Source organism: Peromyscus maniculatus, chromosome 15, assembly GCF_049852395.1.
Source record: "Peromyscus maniculatus bairdii isolate BWxNUB_F1_BW_parent chromosome 15, HU_Pman_BW_mat_3.1, whole genome shotgun sequence".
Taxonomy (NCBI): domain Eukaryota; kingdom Metazoa; phylum Chordata; class Mammalia; order Rodentia; family Cricetidae; genus Peromyscus; species Peromyscus maniculatus.
The window spans coordinates 71,963,653-71,981,225 of record NC_134866.1 but is presented as its reverse complement, the minus strand read 5'-3'; the positions used below and the strand labels follow the sequence as shown (position 1 = coordinate 71,981,225).

The 17,573-nt window shown below is 39.9% G+C and overlaps 1 protein-coding gene across 3 annotated transcripts in view; it reads right to left on the bottom strand.

The window, feature by feature from the left end:
- Positions 1 to 17,573, bottom strand: part of Homer1 (homer scaffold protein 1) — a 117,434-nt gene that overhangs the window by 12,291 nt on the left and 87,570 nt on the right. For 2 of the 3 annotated variants that reach the window (XM_076552071.1, XM_006981776.4), the window contains 2 exons: positions 2,139 to 2,174; positions 651 to 807 (listed from right to left, as the gene is read on the bottom strand). In XM_076552071.1, coding sequence (XP_076408186.1) covers positions 651 to 807; positions 2,139 to 2,174 — 193 coding nt within the window. The remainder of the gene's footprint in view (positions 1 to 650; positions 808 to 2,138; positions 2,175 to 17,573) is intronic. The other variant, XM_006981777.4, reaches the window with a different exon arrangement.

Here is a 17,573-nt window from a genome sequence, read left to right as displayed (position 1 = left end):
AGAGCGCACTGGATGCTACAGATGTGTGTCCAAAGACGGCAGAATCCCACCTCACTTCTCAGTGTTAGGACTACAGGCGCACACTTCTTTTCATAAATGCTCTAATATTCTGACTGCTACAAAAATTCTCCTGGGCAAGGATTACACAGTAAGAGAACATCCTAGCTCTTCAATGGGTTTTTACTGCCAGTGATTTGTCATAAGTTAGGTTTCCACTGTGATAAAAAGCTAACAAGAGTATCTTACTCACCATTAGCTATATTCATATATTATAAACAGAGCTCCACAACTTTCTCATCTCACAAACTGAAAGTTAATTTCTATACACAGGAGAGGACAGTGTCTGTTCTAACTTTGTCCCCTTGTCTCTATCCCCCTTCCTATTTACAGCTCTGCCATTTTGGCACACAGCTAATTGGCACAGTTGAAACTACAATCAGTTCATTTGTTTATGAAAGCCACATAATCTTCATTCTCATTAAACTCTGAGGAATATTTTTCTTGAGCCAGTAAAGCAGGAAACTTAGCTCATATATATTCCTGATAAGCAAAGAATTTCCCTAGAAGATTCCCGTGCGCTGCGTCTACCTGCGAATTTCCCTTCCCCGCGGAAACCTTTTCCAGCCGCGCTGGCGCAGCCCTGCCCTTACCCGCTTGTGCAGCCGCTCTGCTTCCTCCTGATAGGCGGCCAGCTGCTGCTTCCATTGCTTCACGTTGGCAGTGGACTCCAGCAGGGCTGCGGTGAGTTTGGCGTTGTTTCCTTTGAGGGTAGCTAGTTCAGCCTCCCAGTGTTTGCTGATTGCTGAACTAAAACAAAATAAGGAGAAAATGGTATCATTTCACTGAGTACTGTTTCTGGATGGACAACAATATTTAGTTCTATTATCAAGGTTATAGTCTAAGAATGTTTTCAGACAACCCCAAACAATAAAAACAAAAAGTGCTTCTAGAATGGGGTACGTTTAATGGGTAAATGTGATACACATATATTAACATACATTGTACACATATAATATACGCAAAGCTGAAAAGAATACCTAACAATGTGGCATACTGTTTAAAAGCACCAAAGTCTACGATAGTCTCATTCCTCGGTGGGGACAGATGAGGATGCTTACGTGATAGAAAGGTTGGAACAGGTGGTGCAGTTTTTTTCTTTTTTAATTACTGACTTGTATCTTTATATTAAGAATTCTTAAATGCTCAGATATAAAAATTTATTATAATAATTATAATAAAATGATTTCATATGATATGCTAGATCAAGAAATTCATTCTAATAACTATTACAAAAGCAATTCTACTCATTTGGAAGACCCCTTTCGGATAATTACTTTGTTAACTTTCCAATGGAGAATTGTCTTGTTTAAAAGAAAACTATGGTTTCTCTTTTTCATTATTGAATTTTACTCCAATGAATGAAATTCTACTAACTCTGTCCCATTAACCAGTGATGCCTACAGCATTCTTTCATTAATGGTTTTATATTTAGTATCAGTTTGTACCACAAAGCATGTTTTATAGACTGGTATTTTATAGTAATTATATCAAAGAAGGCAGTTTTCATAATCAAAATTTCTAAAGCTTAATACCAGTTTTAAGATCTACCCACATTATAACCCCCTGACAGACAGAGAAGGACAGCAGATCATTTCCAAAGACAGTCTTAAGAGAAGCAAACTGGGCTGGAGAGATGGCTCAGAGGTTAAGAGCACTGGCTGATCTTCTAGAGGTCCTGAGTTCAATTCCCAGCAACCACATGGTGGCTCACAACCGTCTATAATGAGATCTGGTGCCCTCTTCTGGCATGCAGGCAGAACACTGTATACATAATAAATAAATAAACCTAAAAGAGAGAGAAAGAAAGTGAGAGAAAGAGAGAGAGAGAGAGAGAGAGAGAGAGAGAGAGAGAGAGAGAGAGAAACAAACTCAAAATGCTAATTAATCAAGTAAGAAAAAAAAATCACATAAACCCAAATTTAAGAACATTCTTCAATAATCATAATCAATCAAAACCCTTTAAAAACATGAAGAAGAGACCAAGGACCAGAACAGGGACCGGAGATAACAACGAAACACACTGTAGAACAGAGAGGGACCGTTGGGGTTGCAGGTGTAGTCTATGGTAAGGCACTTGCCTAGCATGGGAGAGGCCCTGGGCTCGATCCCCAGCACTGTCAAAGAGACAACAGAAAGAGAGGGTCATTAGTAAAGACTGAGACTTAGCGGGGGTGATTGCAATAGTGCTGATTCCCAAAGCGTGATGATTACACTGCAATCATGCAAGACATTAGCTAAGGGATACCAGGTAAAGGGTATATGGGACTGCAGTTTTTATAACTTCATTATAAATCTAAAATTAGTTTTATTTGGTCCTAAAATTTACCAGGTAACAATATGGCATCAAAACATTAAAGGACAGAATAAAGCAATAAATGAAGGAATGAATTTAGCAAACTATTTTTATTCCCCAAAAAGAAACTCTTTTCAAATTTTTCTTTGTGGAATGACTTTTTAGATTTAGATTTTCTAAGAAAAAACACATAACTATTCACCTACTCTACATGAATTAGTTTTTATTAAAACCACCTACAGTTTTCCCCCAGAAGTGTTTCATTTAAATGGACTCTTCAATCTGGTAACTGAAATCTTATTGAACTAATTTAAACATTTGCTATATGCAATTATCAAACCCCTTTAAAATTAAAAATGAAAATGACTTTAAAGACTTATTTCTAAAATCTACTTGTCAAAAAACAATACCATTCTAAAGATGAACTACAACATCTCTATAGAGAAAGAACAAGGGCATTTTAATACATTATATCTCACTTTTATTTACATTTTATTGGTAGAAACTCCATTAAGAATTTTGTAACTCAAAGAAAAAAAAAGAATTTCGTAACTCAATCTATGTCTATTTATTTCATTTATTATGAATGTGGTATTAGACTCCTATATTAACTATAATTGATCTTCTAATCTTTACATGTTAAATAGAGATTAGTCAAGCATTATTCAAATGTTAGCCATTGGTGCATGTGGCTATTTACATTGCTCAGTATTAATAAAATTAAACATTCACTTTTCAGTCTCCTTAGGCACACATCACACAGTCAATAGCCACAGCCGCACATGACTAATGGTTGGCAGACACAGAACATGTAATTGTAGCAGAGGGCTCTGCTGGACATTGTCATCCAGAAGGAGCTCTATATTTGAACTAGGTTTTCAGTGTCTTCTGTTACAAGTTCAATAGTAGCCCCACAACCTAAATTTATATATTGAAGTCCTAACTCTTAGAATATCACAGTATGATTGTAGTTAGAGTTAGGTTTTTAGAGAAGAGGGTTAAATGAACTCTTTAGGGTGAAACTAATTCATATGACCAATGTACTTATTAGAAAAGTTATGACCATCTAAGTATATATTTAAAGTAGGTTAGCAACATTTTCCAATTTACCCTAGGATTTTCCAGTGTCTTGGTTAGGGTTTCTATTCCTGCAATGAAGTACCATGGCCAGAAGCAAGCTGGGGAGGAAAGGGTTTATTTGGCTTGCACTTTTACATCATAGTCCATCCCTGAAGGAAGTCAGGGCAGGAACTCATGCAGGGTGGCAACCTGGAGGCAGGAACTGATTGTTCTGCTCACTGGCCTGCTTCCCCATGGTCTGCACAGCCTGCTTTCTTACATAACCCAGGACCACAGCCCAGGGATGGCACCCCCGAAATGGGCTGGGCCCTCCCCCATCAACCATTAATCAAGAAAATGCTCCACAGGTTTGCCTAAGGCTGATCTTAATGAGACATTTTCTCAGCTGAGGTTCCCTCCTCTCAGATCACTCAGTGTGTGTCAAGCTGACATCAAACTATTCAGCACATCCAGTATCTTCAAATTTGCTTGTTAGATTAAGGAGGCTTGAGTTTAAGACATAACCCTAAACGTCCAGTATACTGTGGTTAAATCCAGGTCAATGTATTCATTTTCTATGCCAACAAAGTAATCATACAATTTCACGTATGGAATGATATTTGTTTGTGAGCAAGAAGGCTGTTAAAAAGCATTTCTAAGACTCGTAGGAGGCACGAGGGAGGGGCTATACTCTCCTGCAAGCTCTTTACCACAATCTTCTGCCAGAAGCAGCACGAGTGAATGATTGGGAGCAAAGAGGGAGACAAGAGAGGCCTGGATGAAGGGAGATAGCCTCACTGTGTGAAGGCTGTAGAGCCTACCTAGGCTTAGTCTACTAGAAAAGGATAATCTCAAACTGTCCCCCTATTTCTCTGGACACAGGAGATGAACTAGTACAGTTGGGAAACAAGAGAATAAACCTCTATACCCTAGGAAGAGCAGAAAACAGTCCAGGATTTGGGTCTCCAATATCTGTGAGGGGGGGTAAGAAACTCCTGTAGAAGACCCTCAAATAAACAAGATGGCATTTACCTGCTACCAGAAGGTAGCTGGGTCCTTACCATCACGCTGACAGCAACTTCCCATTGTGAAAGGGATAAAGTATAAGACAACCCAAAAGCTAGGGACGTATCCGGAACTGTGGGAAAAATCTCTCCAGCAAGTCAGCATTGACCCTAAGCACAAGATAATACTACAAGTGGGTTAATAGTTAACCAAACAAAAACCTAGTTTAACCCTTGAGTAGAATGACTTACTTAACTCCTACGCGAACATGAGAAAGAGTATAGGAGCACATAGAGTAGCTGGCCTTCCATATGGATTCCACATCTGTGGACTCAATCAACTACTGGCTGAAAAGATTCGGGAAAACGTGTTTTGTCTGTACTGAACGTAAACAGACTTTTCCTTATCAACAAAACACTAGCTATTTATACAGCATATATACTGCATCAGTCTACTTCTAGAGGTCAGGTGTACGGTAGGATATACATGCAAACACTATGCCACCTGACACAAGGGACTTGAGGACCCACAGATCTGGGTACTGACAGCGGGCCCTGGACCCAATCCCCTCTGGATAAAGGGACAACTACTACAGCCGCTGCTGTCTTCCTGTAGTGTTTGACATTCAGTAAGTTGCAGTGTGCACCAAAGAGCAACCTGCAGCCAGTGTCAAAAGAGAAAGCAATCCCGGCTTCCGACTCGGAGACGCAGGGCACACACACTAAGCCAGGAAGGCAAACAGCCCTCCGAGGCTTTCCTCGGAAAGAGACATCAAGCTTGATCAGATTGTGAATTTCAACAGAGAAATGGAAACTACAAGCAGGAATCAAAAGACAGTGTCAGAAATAACACAATAGAGATAAAGAATGTTTTTGACAGATTCAGGGAATTTGACATAACTGCAGGAAATGATTAGAAATCAGTCAAAGTGAAACACAGAGAAAAAGGAGCCCAAAAACCATTCGGACTAATATCAAACTACCTAATAAAATGAGCTACTGTACTATAGAAGAGGGCTGAAGAAATATTTCAAGACATAAAGGCCGAAAAATAAAATACCCACTCTCATAACAGGGTTAGTCACAGCAGTCAGAAGGTAGAAGTAACCCTGTGTCCTTCTGTGGTTGGCTGGACCAGCAAAATAAAGTATGTAGTCCATGTAAGAGAGGGAAATTCTGAATGTACTGTAACACAGATGAACCTCAAGGAAATCATGTTACATGTGAAAGGCCAGCCCTCAAAGACAAATACTGCATGCCTTCACTCATGTTTGAGGCTCACAGCCAAGACCAGGGAACAGAAAATGCTGTCAAAGGGTAAGGAGTTACCTAGTGAGTTCTGCATATCAGATCTGCAAAGTGAAAAATAAATCACAGAAGGACAGTGGGATCAACTACAAAAGGGCGTGGAGAATAGAGAACAGAGAGCCTGTTACCTGTGTTTGTAGCTTTACAAGTATACAAACTCTGAAAATGGATACAAATTCACACATTAGAAAGGGGGATGCCCCTGGTGTAGCCCCTTTAATAAAGTAAGGTTACTACCAAAAACACAATAAAAACCTTTCTGTGTGCTTTTGTGTGTTCTTCCTGTGACTGTACGATGACAGATGATTGGAGGAGCTGGAAAGACTTTCTTCAGCTTGGTAGAACTGTCTCAGAACCGCTCTACGAGCTCTGCTTTCTCGGCATGGGAAGAGACTGGGTGGGTAGGAAGCAGACCAGTGCTGCAGTAAAGAAAAGGAGGTGTACGGGCCACTGGAGACGGTGGTAAGAAACAGCCGGGGGAGGAGGATGAAAGCAGCAGGGCTGTGCAAAGGACAAGTGACACACGCAAGGCACAAAGAGCAGGTGCCTGGGGTGGCAGGAAACGGAATCAAGGTCACAGGAACGGGACAGTGAAAGTTGAAGATACCCAGTCTCCTAATACACTTCTTATTTCCGTGAGGACGCCTTGAGTCCCAACGTACTAAGGAGTGAGCCCTGACATGGTCAAGCTGTGTTAGGGATTTTCACTAATCTTTTATTACTCTTCAGAGCCCCCAAACACAGTACAGTGCACAAGGCTGCAGTCTGCCAGATCAAAGACTTACATAGCCTGGAATGAACACTATAGGGAAGCAGTTTAGTAGTAAGTTTTTGTTTTTTGTTTTTTCGAGACAGGGTTTCTCTGTGTAGCTTTGGAGTCTTTCCTGGAACTCACTCTGTAGCCCAGGCTGGCCTTGAACTCTGCCTGCCTCTACCAGGCTGGGATTAAAGGCGAGCGCCGCCGCCACCCAGCTAGTATTAAGTTTTTACGTCTTTACATTTTCTTCTTTATTTTATTGTCTCATGTGCAGGATACATGTACATCTGTGCACCATTTACACGAAGTCCCCAAGGAAGCCAGAGGAGGTGTTGGATCCCCTGGAACTGGAATTACAGAGTGCCACCATATGGGTGTTAAGAATCAAGCCAGGGTCCTCTGAAGAGCAGCCCGTGCTCTTAACTACCCAGTCATAGCTCCAGCCCGTGTCTGTATTTTCTCTCACTGATTAAAAGGTAAATGATGCATGATCTAAAAGTCATTTGCCGATTACCCAAATTTATTACGTGGGAAATCTGAGTTGTTCAGAGAACATTCCTATTTCATCTACTTTGAGCTGTTCCTTGGGTCATATTTCTAAAGCACAGTGAAATACAATTTAGCATGTGTGCTTATCAATCTTCATTGTTTACCTCCTGTGGCTGTATGCATATTCCTTTGGCTACCAAGTATATAAATGCTTCCATTATAATGGCTTATACAACTTTAACTTGCATAAATGCCAAAGACTGTCATACTAAAGGGAGTTCAACAAGTGAGTTATCTCATAGTCTTATGTGCATGTGTATGTTTTAATATTCTTCCCAATTTTGAAAAAAGAAAAAGTATGTTCCTTTTTCTTCAACTCTAAGATACTGGTTTCCTCCCTATTAGATTGATATGTAGTACTAATTGATACCTCTGGGTTAACTTTGATAGTGCAATTTTAAGTTGGCATTTTACATTTCAGAAATACCTATTAAGAAAGTGTTGGGGAGATTGCTCCCTGCCTAACACATGCAGGCCCTGAGTTAGATTTCCACCAATACAAAACCATTGCGGGTGTTCTTGAGGATGATTTGGTCTCTTAGCATAGACACAGTTTTGAAAGTGATCTAACAACTCAGGAAGAAAGCAAATTTGTCCAACGATCCAGAGACAGTGAGAACACTATGAATGCTGGGGTAAGGGAAAACAATCCTTCATTCCTGTGTCTGCTTTTGATTGTCCAGGAAAGTTTCCCTTCAGAAAGGCTCAGCTGGTTTTCTCCTGGCTCCAAATCTACAAGGTGTTCGGAACACTTCAAAACCACCACCAGAGTTTCCTTACAGTGGGTTTCAAATTCAGCTTCCCGTCATTTAATGTTCAAGTTTTGTGAGGGAAGTACTAAGCTTCATTGAAGTATCAAATTAATATAAAAATCAAGAAGAAAATCTTAAAAAAGTGAGAGCCTGGTACATTTCACCTCTGAATAAGCCAATGTGAATGGCTACTTGCACCATCTAAGACAGACCTCTAGGGCTCTGGATCTGTCATCGGAGTCTCTAAAATGGTCACTCCTTGCATGTACTCTACACATGTTAAGAATGTATTACTAAGAAAAATAATTAGATAATTTTTTCAAAATACATAAAAATTGGGTACAAACAGCCTTTTTTTTTGTTTTATTTTGTTTTTTAAATATGCTTCTCTGTATCAAGAATGAAGCCAATCGTTAGCCAGGTGGTGATGCTGCACGCCTTTAATCCCAGCACTCGGGAGGCAGAGGTAGGTGGGTCTTGGTGAGTTCGAGGCCAGCCTGGGCTACAGAGTGAGTTCCAGGACAGGCACCAAAGCTACAGAGAAACCCTGTCTTGAGAAAAAACAAACTAAAACAAAAATCCCCAAGTGGGAACACTCCATAGCACTATGTGGCCTAAAGTCGGCCTGCCATTTGGTTCTCCACCTCCCACCCCAATGGGGAGAATGGAGTGATCAATACTGACCAAAACATGCTTATGTTCTTTCTAGGTTAGGTGTTCTTGTATTAACTACTGGCTCCAAGCTAGGTCCACTTAAAAACAATGACAAAAAGATACATTCAACAGTTTAAGGTGAGGATTTTTCCCCTCCCTTCCTCTCTCCCTCCCTCCCTCCTTTACTGGGGATGCTATGAATGTGTTCCTCTGATTGATTGATAAATAAAATGCTAATTGGCTAGTAGCCAGGCAGGAAGTATAGTATAGGTGGGATAAGCAGGGAAGAGAATTCTGGGAACAGGAAGGCTGAGTCAGAAGACTCTGCCAGCTGCTGCTGCCACCATGAAAAGTAAGATGTAAAGTACCGGTAAGCCATAAGCCACATGGCAACTTATAGATTAATAGAAATGGGTTAATATAAGATATAATATCTAGCTAGCAAGAAGCCTGAGCCATTAGGCCAAACAGTTTTAATTAATATAAGCGTCTGTGTGTTTATTTGGGACTGAGTGGCTGTGGGCCTGGGCGGGACTGGAGAAAACTCCATCAACAAATGGCGCAAGAATGTGGGGCAAGATTTTCCACCTAAAACCTGAGAAAAAAAAGATTCTAAAACGGAGCTAAAATCAGCTTCCTAGTTGTGTCTCTCAAGTTAGCCGTAGCCTGTGGGCTTGAGCTACTCTATGGTGGGTTCATGGTGTGCGCGCTTGACCTGCAGCATGGTGGGAATGAGGTGTCTCCAAGATGCACATAGCACTGCATGACAGATTTAGCTTTTACTAGCACAAAAAAAAAAAAAAAAAGTTTCTGGGCTACACGGTGAGGGTACGCATGGCTCTCAGACCCCGATCTGGCAGTTGACGTACTACCACCATGCTGGGAAGCTGAGTTGGACGGAGCCAGCAGCCAAGGTTTCTGCTTCAGTACTAACCGCTGCAGTATAAAGCAATAGTTACACAATAAGACAGATTCAGATGGAACAAGACTTTAAATGGTTTACAATGTGTGTAAAAATGTACATAGGCTTGGAAGAGAAAAGAAAAGGAATATAGACAGTTATATTAAAGAAATAGAAAGTTTTAAAAAATAGTCTTTAAAAAAAAGTAAAAGTAATATAAAAATATGCCACGTAAGATGGATATCACACAGGGAATCTGGATACTGTTGTCTTTGGGATTTTTAACTTCAGAAAGACTTTTGATTGTAAAGAATGCTCAGTTAAACCAATATGTATATTTTAAAGGTATTTTGACTTCAAAATTTGGGTCTAAGGATATGTTACTTTGAAAAGGAGGCTCTGCTTTTGTTTCCATAGGAAACAAGAGGCTATGGATTTGTTCCAGATTAAGACACATCAGATCTGACCAGCCAAAACCGCCTGAAAGGTCTCTGATGACACCATGGCCCAGATGATCTAACATCCAGAATGATTTCAAGGAAACTGGCTCAGATAATACAGACTCACGGACTACTCCATAATCCTAAAATTTTCTTTATGTCCTCATAAGAATAAAGTACCCTCATCCAGCAGGAAGTAGTATGAGAAGCTATGCCCAAATTCCCAAATATACCAAGCTGGCTTTGGAGATGGAATTGGCTCACTTCTTCTCTAAACCCAAGTATATTGCTTAAAAAAGAAAAAAATGTTGAGAGATTATTCTGTCCCATATCAAAAGAGCCCTCTGGTATGGGACAGAGAAAAACCAGTATTTTTATTTAAAGCAGGTTGATTATAAATGCAATCTCTTTCTAAAGAAGAAAAGGAAATCATATAATGATAGGATGAAAGGGTAGATTAATGAACCTCCTTTTAAAGAGCAACAACTTGTTTAGAAATGTTTTACATTGCTATGGATTTTAGTTTATTGATAAAAGTTTAAACTTAATTTTGTTATACTGTATATATATTTCTACTCTCATTTATGTAACTCATTTAAATTGTAATGGATAATTAAGAAATACAGATTTAATAATTAGTCTTCTATGATAGTCAAACTTGTAGTCATGCCAGTTAAGTTTTCTAGGTATACATAGATATATTTCAGATAGATAGATAATCTTTAAACACTTCAAAGACCTACAGAATATGGCATTTAAAATGTTTTAAAAATTTAGACTCTCTGGACAGTGAGACATGTCTGCTCCTGGCAGTACCGATTTACTTCAGAGAAAAAGATGGGCATCGAAGACACTCCGCATGGAGTTTATCTTCTTCTTGGTAAAAATAGCCATTTAGGCAAGAAACTGTTCTTGCCTGGACTGCTTTAAAAAAATATATCGACTGGACATACAGGACCCATAGGAAGGTGACCAATGAACTTTGCTTGGCAAAATGATCCTTCAGGTTCCTGCTTTGCAGAGGAAACTGCTAGACATTCTACAGGACACAGAGAGAAGTGACTGAGAGACTCTAGGCCTGTGGGCTGAAGACACATGTCCCAATTTTACAGAAGAACTTTGGATGACTATCCAGGCTGCCAACTGTCTCTGTTCAATCTCTCAAGACTCCCGAAAGTTGCATGCGTCCTTATCCCACTTCTCAGGTAATATTGTATCCTTCTGAAGTATTTGATGTAGTTGAAGACTAGATAGTTATAATTTTCCTTAGTTATGATAAAAGATAAGTTAGATATGAAACCCTAGAATCACAAATATAGGATAAAATATCTTCTTTAATTTTGCCAAATACAAATAGACTAGATATTGTAACTATAATTCTTGCGTGATAATTGTTGTTATATGTAATTTTACTATGTTAAAGTTAAAACCTTCCCTTTTGAAAAAAAAAAGAAAGGGGGAAGTGCTGGGGATGCTGTGAACGTGTTGCTCTGATTGATTGATAAATAAAACGCTGATTGGCCAGTAGCCAGGCAGGAAGGATAGGTGGGATAAGCAGAGAAGAGAATTGTGGGAACAGGAAGGCTGAGACAGGAGATGCTGCCAGGCCGCCATAAAAAGTAAGATGTAAAGTACCAGTAAGCCACAAGCCACATGGCAACTTATAGATTAATAGAAATGGCAACTTATAGATTAATAGAAATGGGTTAAGATATAAGATCTACCTAGCAAGAAACCTGAGCCATTATGCCAAACAGTTTTAATTAATATAAGTGTCTGTGTGTTTATTTGGGTCTGAGTGGCTGTGGTCCCAGGCAGGACTGGAGATAACTCCAGCAACATTCCTTCCTTCCTTCCTATTTTCCTTCCTTCCTTCCTTCCTTCCTTCCTTCCTTCCTTCCTTCCTTCCTTCCTTCCTTCCTTCCTTCCTCCCTCCCTCCCTCCCTCCCTCCCTCCCTCCCTCCCTCCCTCCCTCCCTCCCTCCCTCCCTCCCTCCCATTCTTTGTTTATTTTGAGACATGGTCTCTCTACACAGCCCTGGCTGTCCTGTGAAACTCAAAGAGATCTGCCTGCCGCTGTCTCCAGTGTTGGGATTAAAAGTGTGTGCCCCCACACCTGGCAAATTATTGTTTCTCTCTCTCTCTCTCCCCCCTCCCCTTCTCTCCCCGTCTCCCTCTCCCCGTCTCCCTCTCTCTTTCTTTCTTTTAGTCCTTCAAGGCTGGGTTTCTCTGTGTAGTCCTGGCTGTTCTGGAACTCACAGAGATCTGCTTTCCTTTGCCTCCAGAATCTGGAATTAAAGGTGTGCACCACCACCCCCCAACAAATTTTTGTTTCTTAATAATAAAACTTGTTTCTTTAAAGGAGAGAAATTCTTCTTTAATGAAAGCATAGTGATCTTTACAATACATTTGCCAAAAGGAAGTGCATGAGTAAGAGTTTTGGGGTTTGACAGGTAAATAGCCTGATGTGTGAAGGGAATTTCCTACTACATTTAACCCTGTAACTTGTCTCAATACTCTGAGTTTATTGTTATTAAACAGGGTACTTCTTTGGAGGCTCTTCCTCCAACCCCAAGGCAGGGGTGTCAGAGTCCTGCTATGTAGCCCTAGCTGGCATTAACCCTATGATCCTCTGCCACGATCCCAGTACTCAAAGGTTGAATCAAGAAGATGGACAACAGCCTGAAGCCGGCCTGGGCTACAGAGTGAATTCCTGGCCAGCTTGAGCTACAGAATGAGCTGGCTCCAAATAAATAGACAGAAAGGTAGGTAGGTAGGTAGGTAGGTGATCAATGGATGGATGGATGAATATAGACAGAATTATGACATCAAAAAGTGAATCAGAAGAGTGGGACTCTGGACATGATGAAGTCACAAGAACTCTTTAAACCACTTAATTTATGTGTGTATGAAAGTAGCCAGCATGTGCTGGGAACATTGCTTAGTGCTTGACACCAGGGCCTGAATTTGGATCCCTAGTAGCAATGTAAAATGCTGGGCATACTGTGCATGTCTACAATCCCTAAGCTGAGGAGGCAGATCTTGGGGACTCCCTGGCTAGCCAGTCTAGCTAAAATGGTGAGTTCCTGGTCCAGGGAAAGACCCTGTCAAAACAGGAAGGCAAACAATATAGATGTTTGGCCTCTGTACGCACACATGTGCAAGTGCCCCCATACCACAGACACACACAAATCACACACCATTTTCATTTTTAAAAGTAGCTGTATTAATATCTTTATCTACTAAAAGAACTATCAGGGTTGTACTTTATAAATTTTCCTTTGTGAAATGCAATATGTTTTATAATCAAAGGCATCTTAGAGATCAGCTAAAATACTAAACATACTTAGCTTTTGTAAAGAAAGTAAAATATTACTGGCTTTAAGGAGCTTACAAAATTAATAAAGTTGCTTCCAAATGTACAAGGAGGGCCTCTGTATCAGTCTACAAATATTTCTGAGCTGTGAAGAACATATACATTAAGCCAGACTGGCTGTTGAAACTAGCGGTTCAAGCACAGGCTTGGGAGTCTGAGGGCTCCAAACCAACATCAACTAGTTAGTTATGGGGTCTTGGGTTCATCACTTAGCCTTACTGTTTCATCTGTTAGGGATTAACAGCAACTACCTTCATAGGGTACTTCTCAGGAGTAAGTAGCCTGTATGAAATATGTAATGGGTGTTCAAATATTAGGTCCTTCCCTATATGAATAAGCAATCAACAGTCTTAAAAGCATCTTCAGTGAGCTAAAAAAAAGCTAGAGACTTAATGTTAAATATGAATGTTAAATATTTTAAAAGGACTCTTTTTGATCAGTGGTGTAAATGACCGAAATAGATGTAATTTAAGTCAAATCAACATCAGGTACTCACTGAATGATTTAAGCTTCCTTCCTTGGTAGTGTAGATATATTATTTATGACAAGTCTAAACCTTTGGTGTAGACCTCAGTAACTTTGGCGAGTTAATGAAGGAGTAAGAAAATGAGTAAAACAGAACTCACTGTCGGTAGCACTGCCTGTGCTTGACTTCTGATGGCGAAAGGGGAGACAGTGAAACCTGAATCTGAATTACATGTGTTTGGCTCATGAAACATTCAGCACTACTGTGCAGCTTCCCATTGGAATGTGGAGGGCACAAAAATATCTAGTTCTTAAACCAGAAGACAAGTAGTTGTATATGAATAAATAAAAAGACAGGAACTGAAAAAAAATACCTAGTTCTTGCTCCGTTTTTACTAAGATGGAGAGAATCACAGTGGCTCTCAGAAGTGTCCTGGATCCCATAATGTGCTTTGTGTAGTATAAACAACCTTTCCACATTGATCTCTTGAGATCTGTACTGCAAATGTGGCATCTGTACACTTCTGGCCTGGCCTCTTGTGGTTGAGGAAAGACATGCAACTGCACGACCACAGGAAGTCCCAATTTTATGGTCACTTTCTCACTGCTGGCTCCTAATATCGGGTGTCAAAGCCCACAGAGATTCCTACTGAAAATTACAATAGCCTATTTTCTGTAAGGAACCAGATGTGGACACTAAATTCTTCCTCAATCACAGTTACTTGTAAAAGATCCACTTTTAAAATAGGTATTCTAAATACCTTAACATAAAAAGTTTTCCTGCCAGGTGGTGGTGGTGCATGCCTTTAATTCTAGCACTCGGGAGGCAGAGGAAGACTCTGTGAGTTCGAGGCCAGCCTGGTCTCCAAAGCAAGTTCCAGGAAAGGCCCAAAGCTACACAGAGAAACCCTGTCTCGCAAAACCAAAAAAAAAAAAAGTTTTCCTGTATCAGTAAATTTAGAGGATTGGGGGTCCATCCAAAAGAGGGTAACTATTCACTCGATTCACTGGTAACTTGTAGCAAAAACTAAAAAAGATTTGGCCCAAATTGATACTACAAATTATAAATCTATTATATTAACACAAGCTACTGTTTATGTTGATTTACCTTTTGAAAACAAATAAAAACAACTAACCATTTACTAAGAGCTTTCTTTAGAAGATTTCCCCCAGAATTCTCTACTGAGGAGGTCTCCAGGACATGAGCTCTATTTATTAAGTGAAAAATGATGCCTCTTTCAACTCTTATGAACATGTATCTACCTTTTGCAAAAGTGCGGTCTACTAAATTCAAGCCTGTCTTCCATTTGCTAGACTACAACATATAATCACAACCCATTCAAGATAAAACATTTTAACTATATGCTGATTTAGCTTCCAAAGGACATGAAAATAAATTTCCTTGCAAAGCAGATCCTTAAGGAAAATTCACTGTGAAAACTGCTTGGCGGGCCTGGAGAGATGGCTCAGCAGTTAACAGCATTGGCTGCTCTTCCAGAGGATCCAAGTTCAAGTCCCAGCACCCACATGGCAGCTCACAACTGTCTGTAACTTTAGTTTCATCTCTACAGACATACATGCAGGCAAAACACCAATGCACATAAAATAAAAATAAGTAAATATATATATGTATATATATGTATATGTAAAATCTGCTTGGCACGCCATTATTGCTGGAGCAAAACATGAATAACAGAAGTCACTCTAGATACTGGCAGAATTAAAGCCATAATTGGGTGGAAGAAAATGGATATTTTATAGTAAAATCTGTTTCCCAATATTTTGCTATGAAAACTTTCATCTTTTGGAGACAATAGCAATCAATATTTTAATGGCCATTATTTGGTACTCAGAATCAGAAACATTTACAGCTTAATTTTCTTTTTGAAAAGGCTATAATCAAAAGACAAAACTATTTAATGCTTGAGTGATGGCATGAACAAAAGTTTGTTTCTGTTGTCATTCAAGGAAGATTCATTATCACCAACCGTCTGTCAGTGCACGTTTAGTATTTAAGTAGTACGCAAAGGTGGGGGCACTGATCGAAGGCACTACACAAATGGCCAACGAGAGGGGTGAACGAAAGAGAATGACAACTTAGTTTACTTCTGAATGCTATTGTCAAGGGGAGCTTTTTAGTTTATCTTCTCACACCTCCCTCATCAGCCTGACAGCGGCCAAGGCCTCTATAACATTGAAAGCCCACTTTATTTGCCAAGGTGATGGAGTCACACTGGTTCCACCCCGAGTCAGTTTAGCAAGAGCCAATATTTCAGTTGGAGGATGACGATACAACGATGCCAGTGAAAATTTTCTTTATTGTTCTTCCAGTAACAGTGACTAACTTGAGCATACTCATCACAGAAACTGTCTTCCTTGATCTAAATAATCCTCTTAGTAATCTTCGATTTTCTTAAAAGAACTTTTGTTTGTCTGGGTTTTGTTGTTTTGTTTTTGAGACAGGATCTATCTGTGAGCTCTGGCTGACCTGGCACTCGTACTCAGAACAGACTGGCCTCAAAATCAGAGATCCTCATATTCTGCCTTCTAAGTGCTGGTATTAAAGGTGTGTGCCACCCCATTTACCTTCTGAAAGAATTTTTCACATGACAGCATCACATTACAACTAACTTTCAATACTATTGATTTGAATTAATACAGACTAGTACGTGCGAAGGCTGATGAGGACCGACTTCTAGCTATGTTTTAGGACTAGGACTTGAACTAGGGTCCTGTTCTACAGTTTCTCTCATTGAGCTACAACTTCTCTTATTCACATGTTCCCTTTCCTTCACTGCCTAAAAGATAACCTGTCATTGGCTGTATGTAGTCACATGGCAGGGTCTGAGAAGGAATGCTATGCACGAGTCGTTGGAAAACAAAAACTACTTTCCAGTGAGTTTAGGATATGGATTGATAAAAATTAGTGAGATCAGATATGCTGGTCAAAAATAAAAACATTAAAGCTGGGGTAAAATCTTGTCTTCTTTTAAAATTGATGTGATGTGTATGTGTAGGGTATGTGTAGGGTGTTTTGTCTGTGTTTATGTCTGTGTACTTGTTGCCAGAAGGCCAGAAGAGGTGTTGGATCCCCAGAAACTGGAGTTACAGACTGTTGTGAGCTGCCATGTGGGTGCAGGAAATTGAACCTGGGTCCTTTGGAAGAACAGCCAGCCAGTCCCTTAGTCTTCAAACTAAGGCTTTACATTGTGGAAAGTGACTGAGAATATGCAGATGTTTACGTGAAATAAAGTTTTACAATGCATTTGAATGCAAACGGCCCATAGTGCTATTTGACCTCTATTAATAACTTGTCAGCTGGCTTCTCTGGACAAATGAGGGCTGTCGTAAAACTAGGAGCTTACTATTAAAACACAGCTTCAGAGGTTTACTTAGCTAACATCTTTTAAAAAGCATCCCCAAACCCATATATTCCAAGCCTGAGAAGCCTTCTTCAAATACTGTATTCATCCATATTAACAGCCTGCTGGAATAAACACCTTCCTGTTTGTACTTGTGATAACTGACTTCTTATTTCTCAACCAGCTAAACTGCACCTCTATAATTACCACTGATTTGTAGAAGACTTTAGGTGAAACTATATGAATGTAGACCTGGAAGTCTAGCTGCCATGCTGCTTCTTCAAGAATCATGCCACTTGAAGCCGTTGATCTTAAGTCTGCTGCGGACTGAACCCAGGGGCTCATGTGTTCTGGGCAGGTGCTCTGCCACTGGACTCTACTCCCACACCACAAAAGCATTATCTTTTGAAAGCAAAATTACACTTTCAGGTACATTTTTATAAACGAGAATTTAAAAAAAATGCAAGAAGAGAAGTTTATTTTAGATTGTACCAACTGATACTACTTATAGTATACCCACAGCAGACCTCAGTAGTGCTAAACGGTATTCAGAGCTTAATATAATCAGAAGTGCCTCTCCTTCATTAAGTTTCA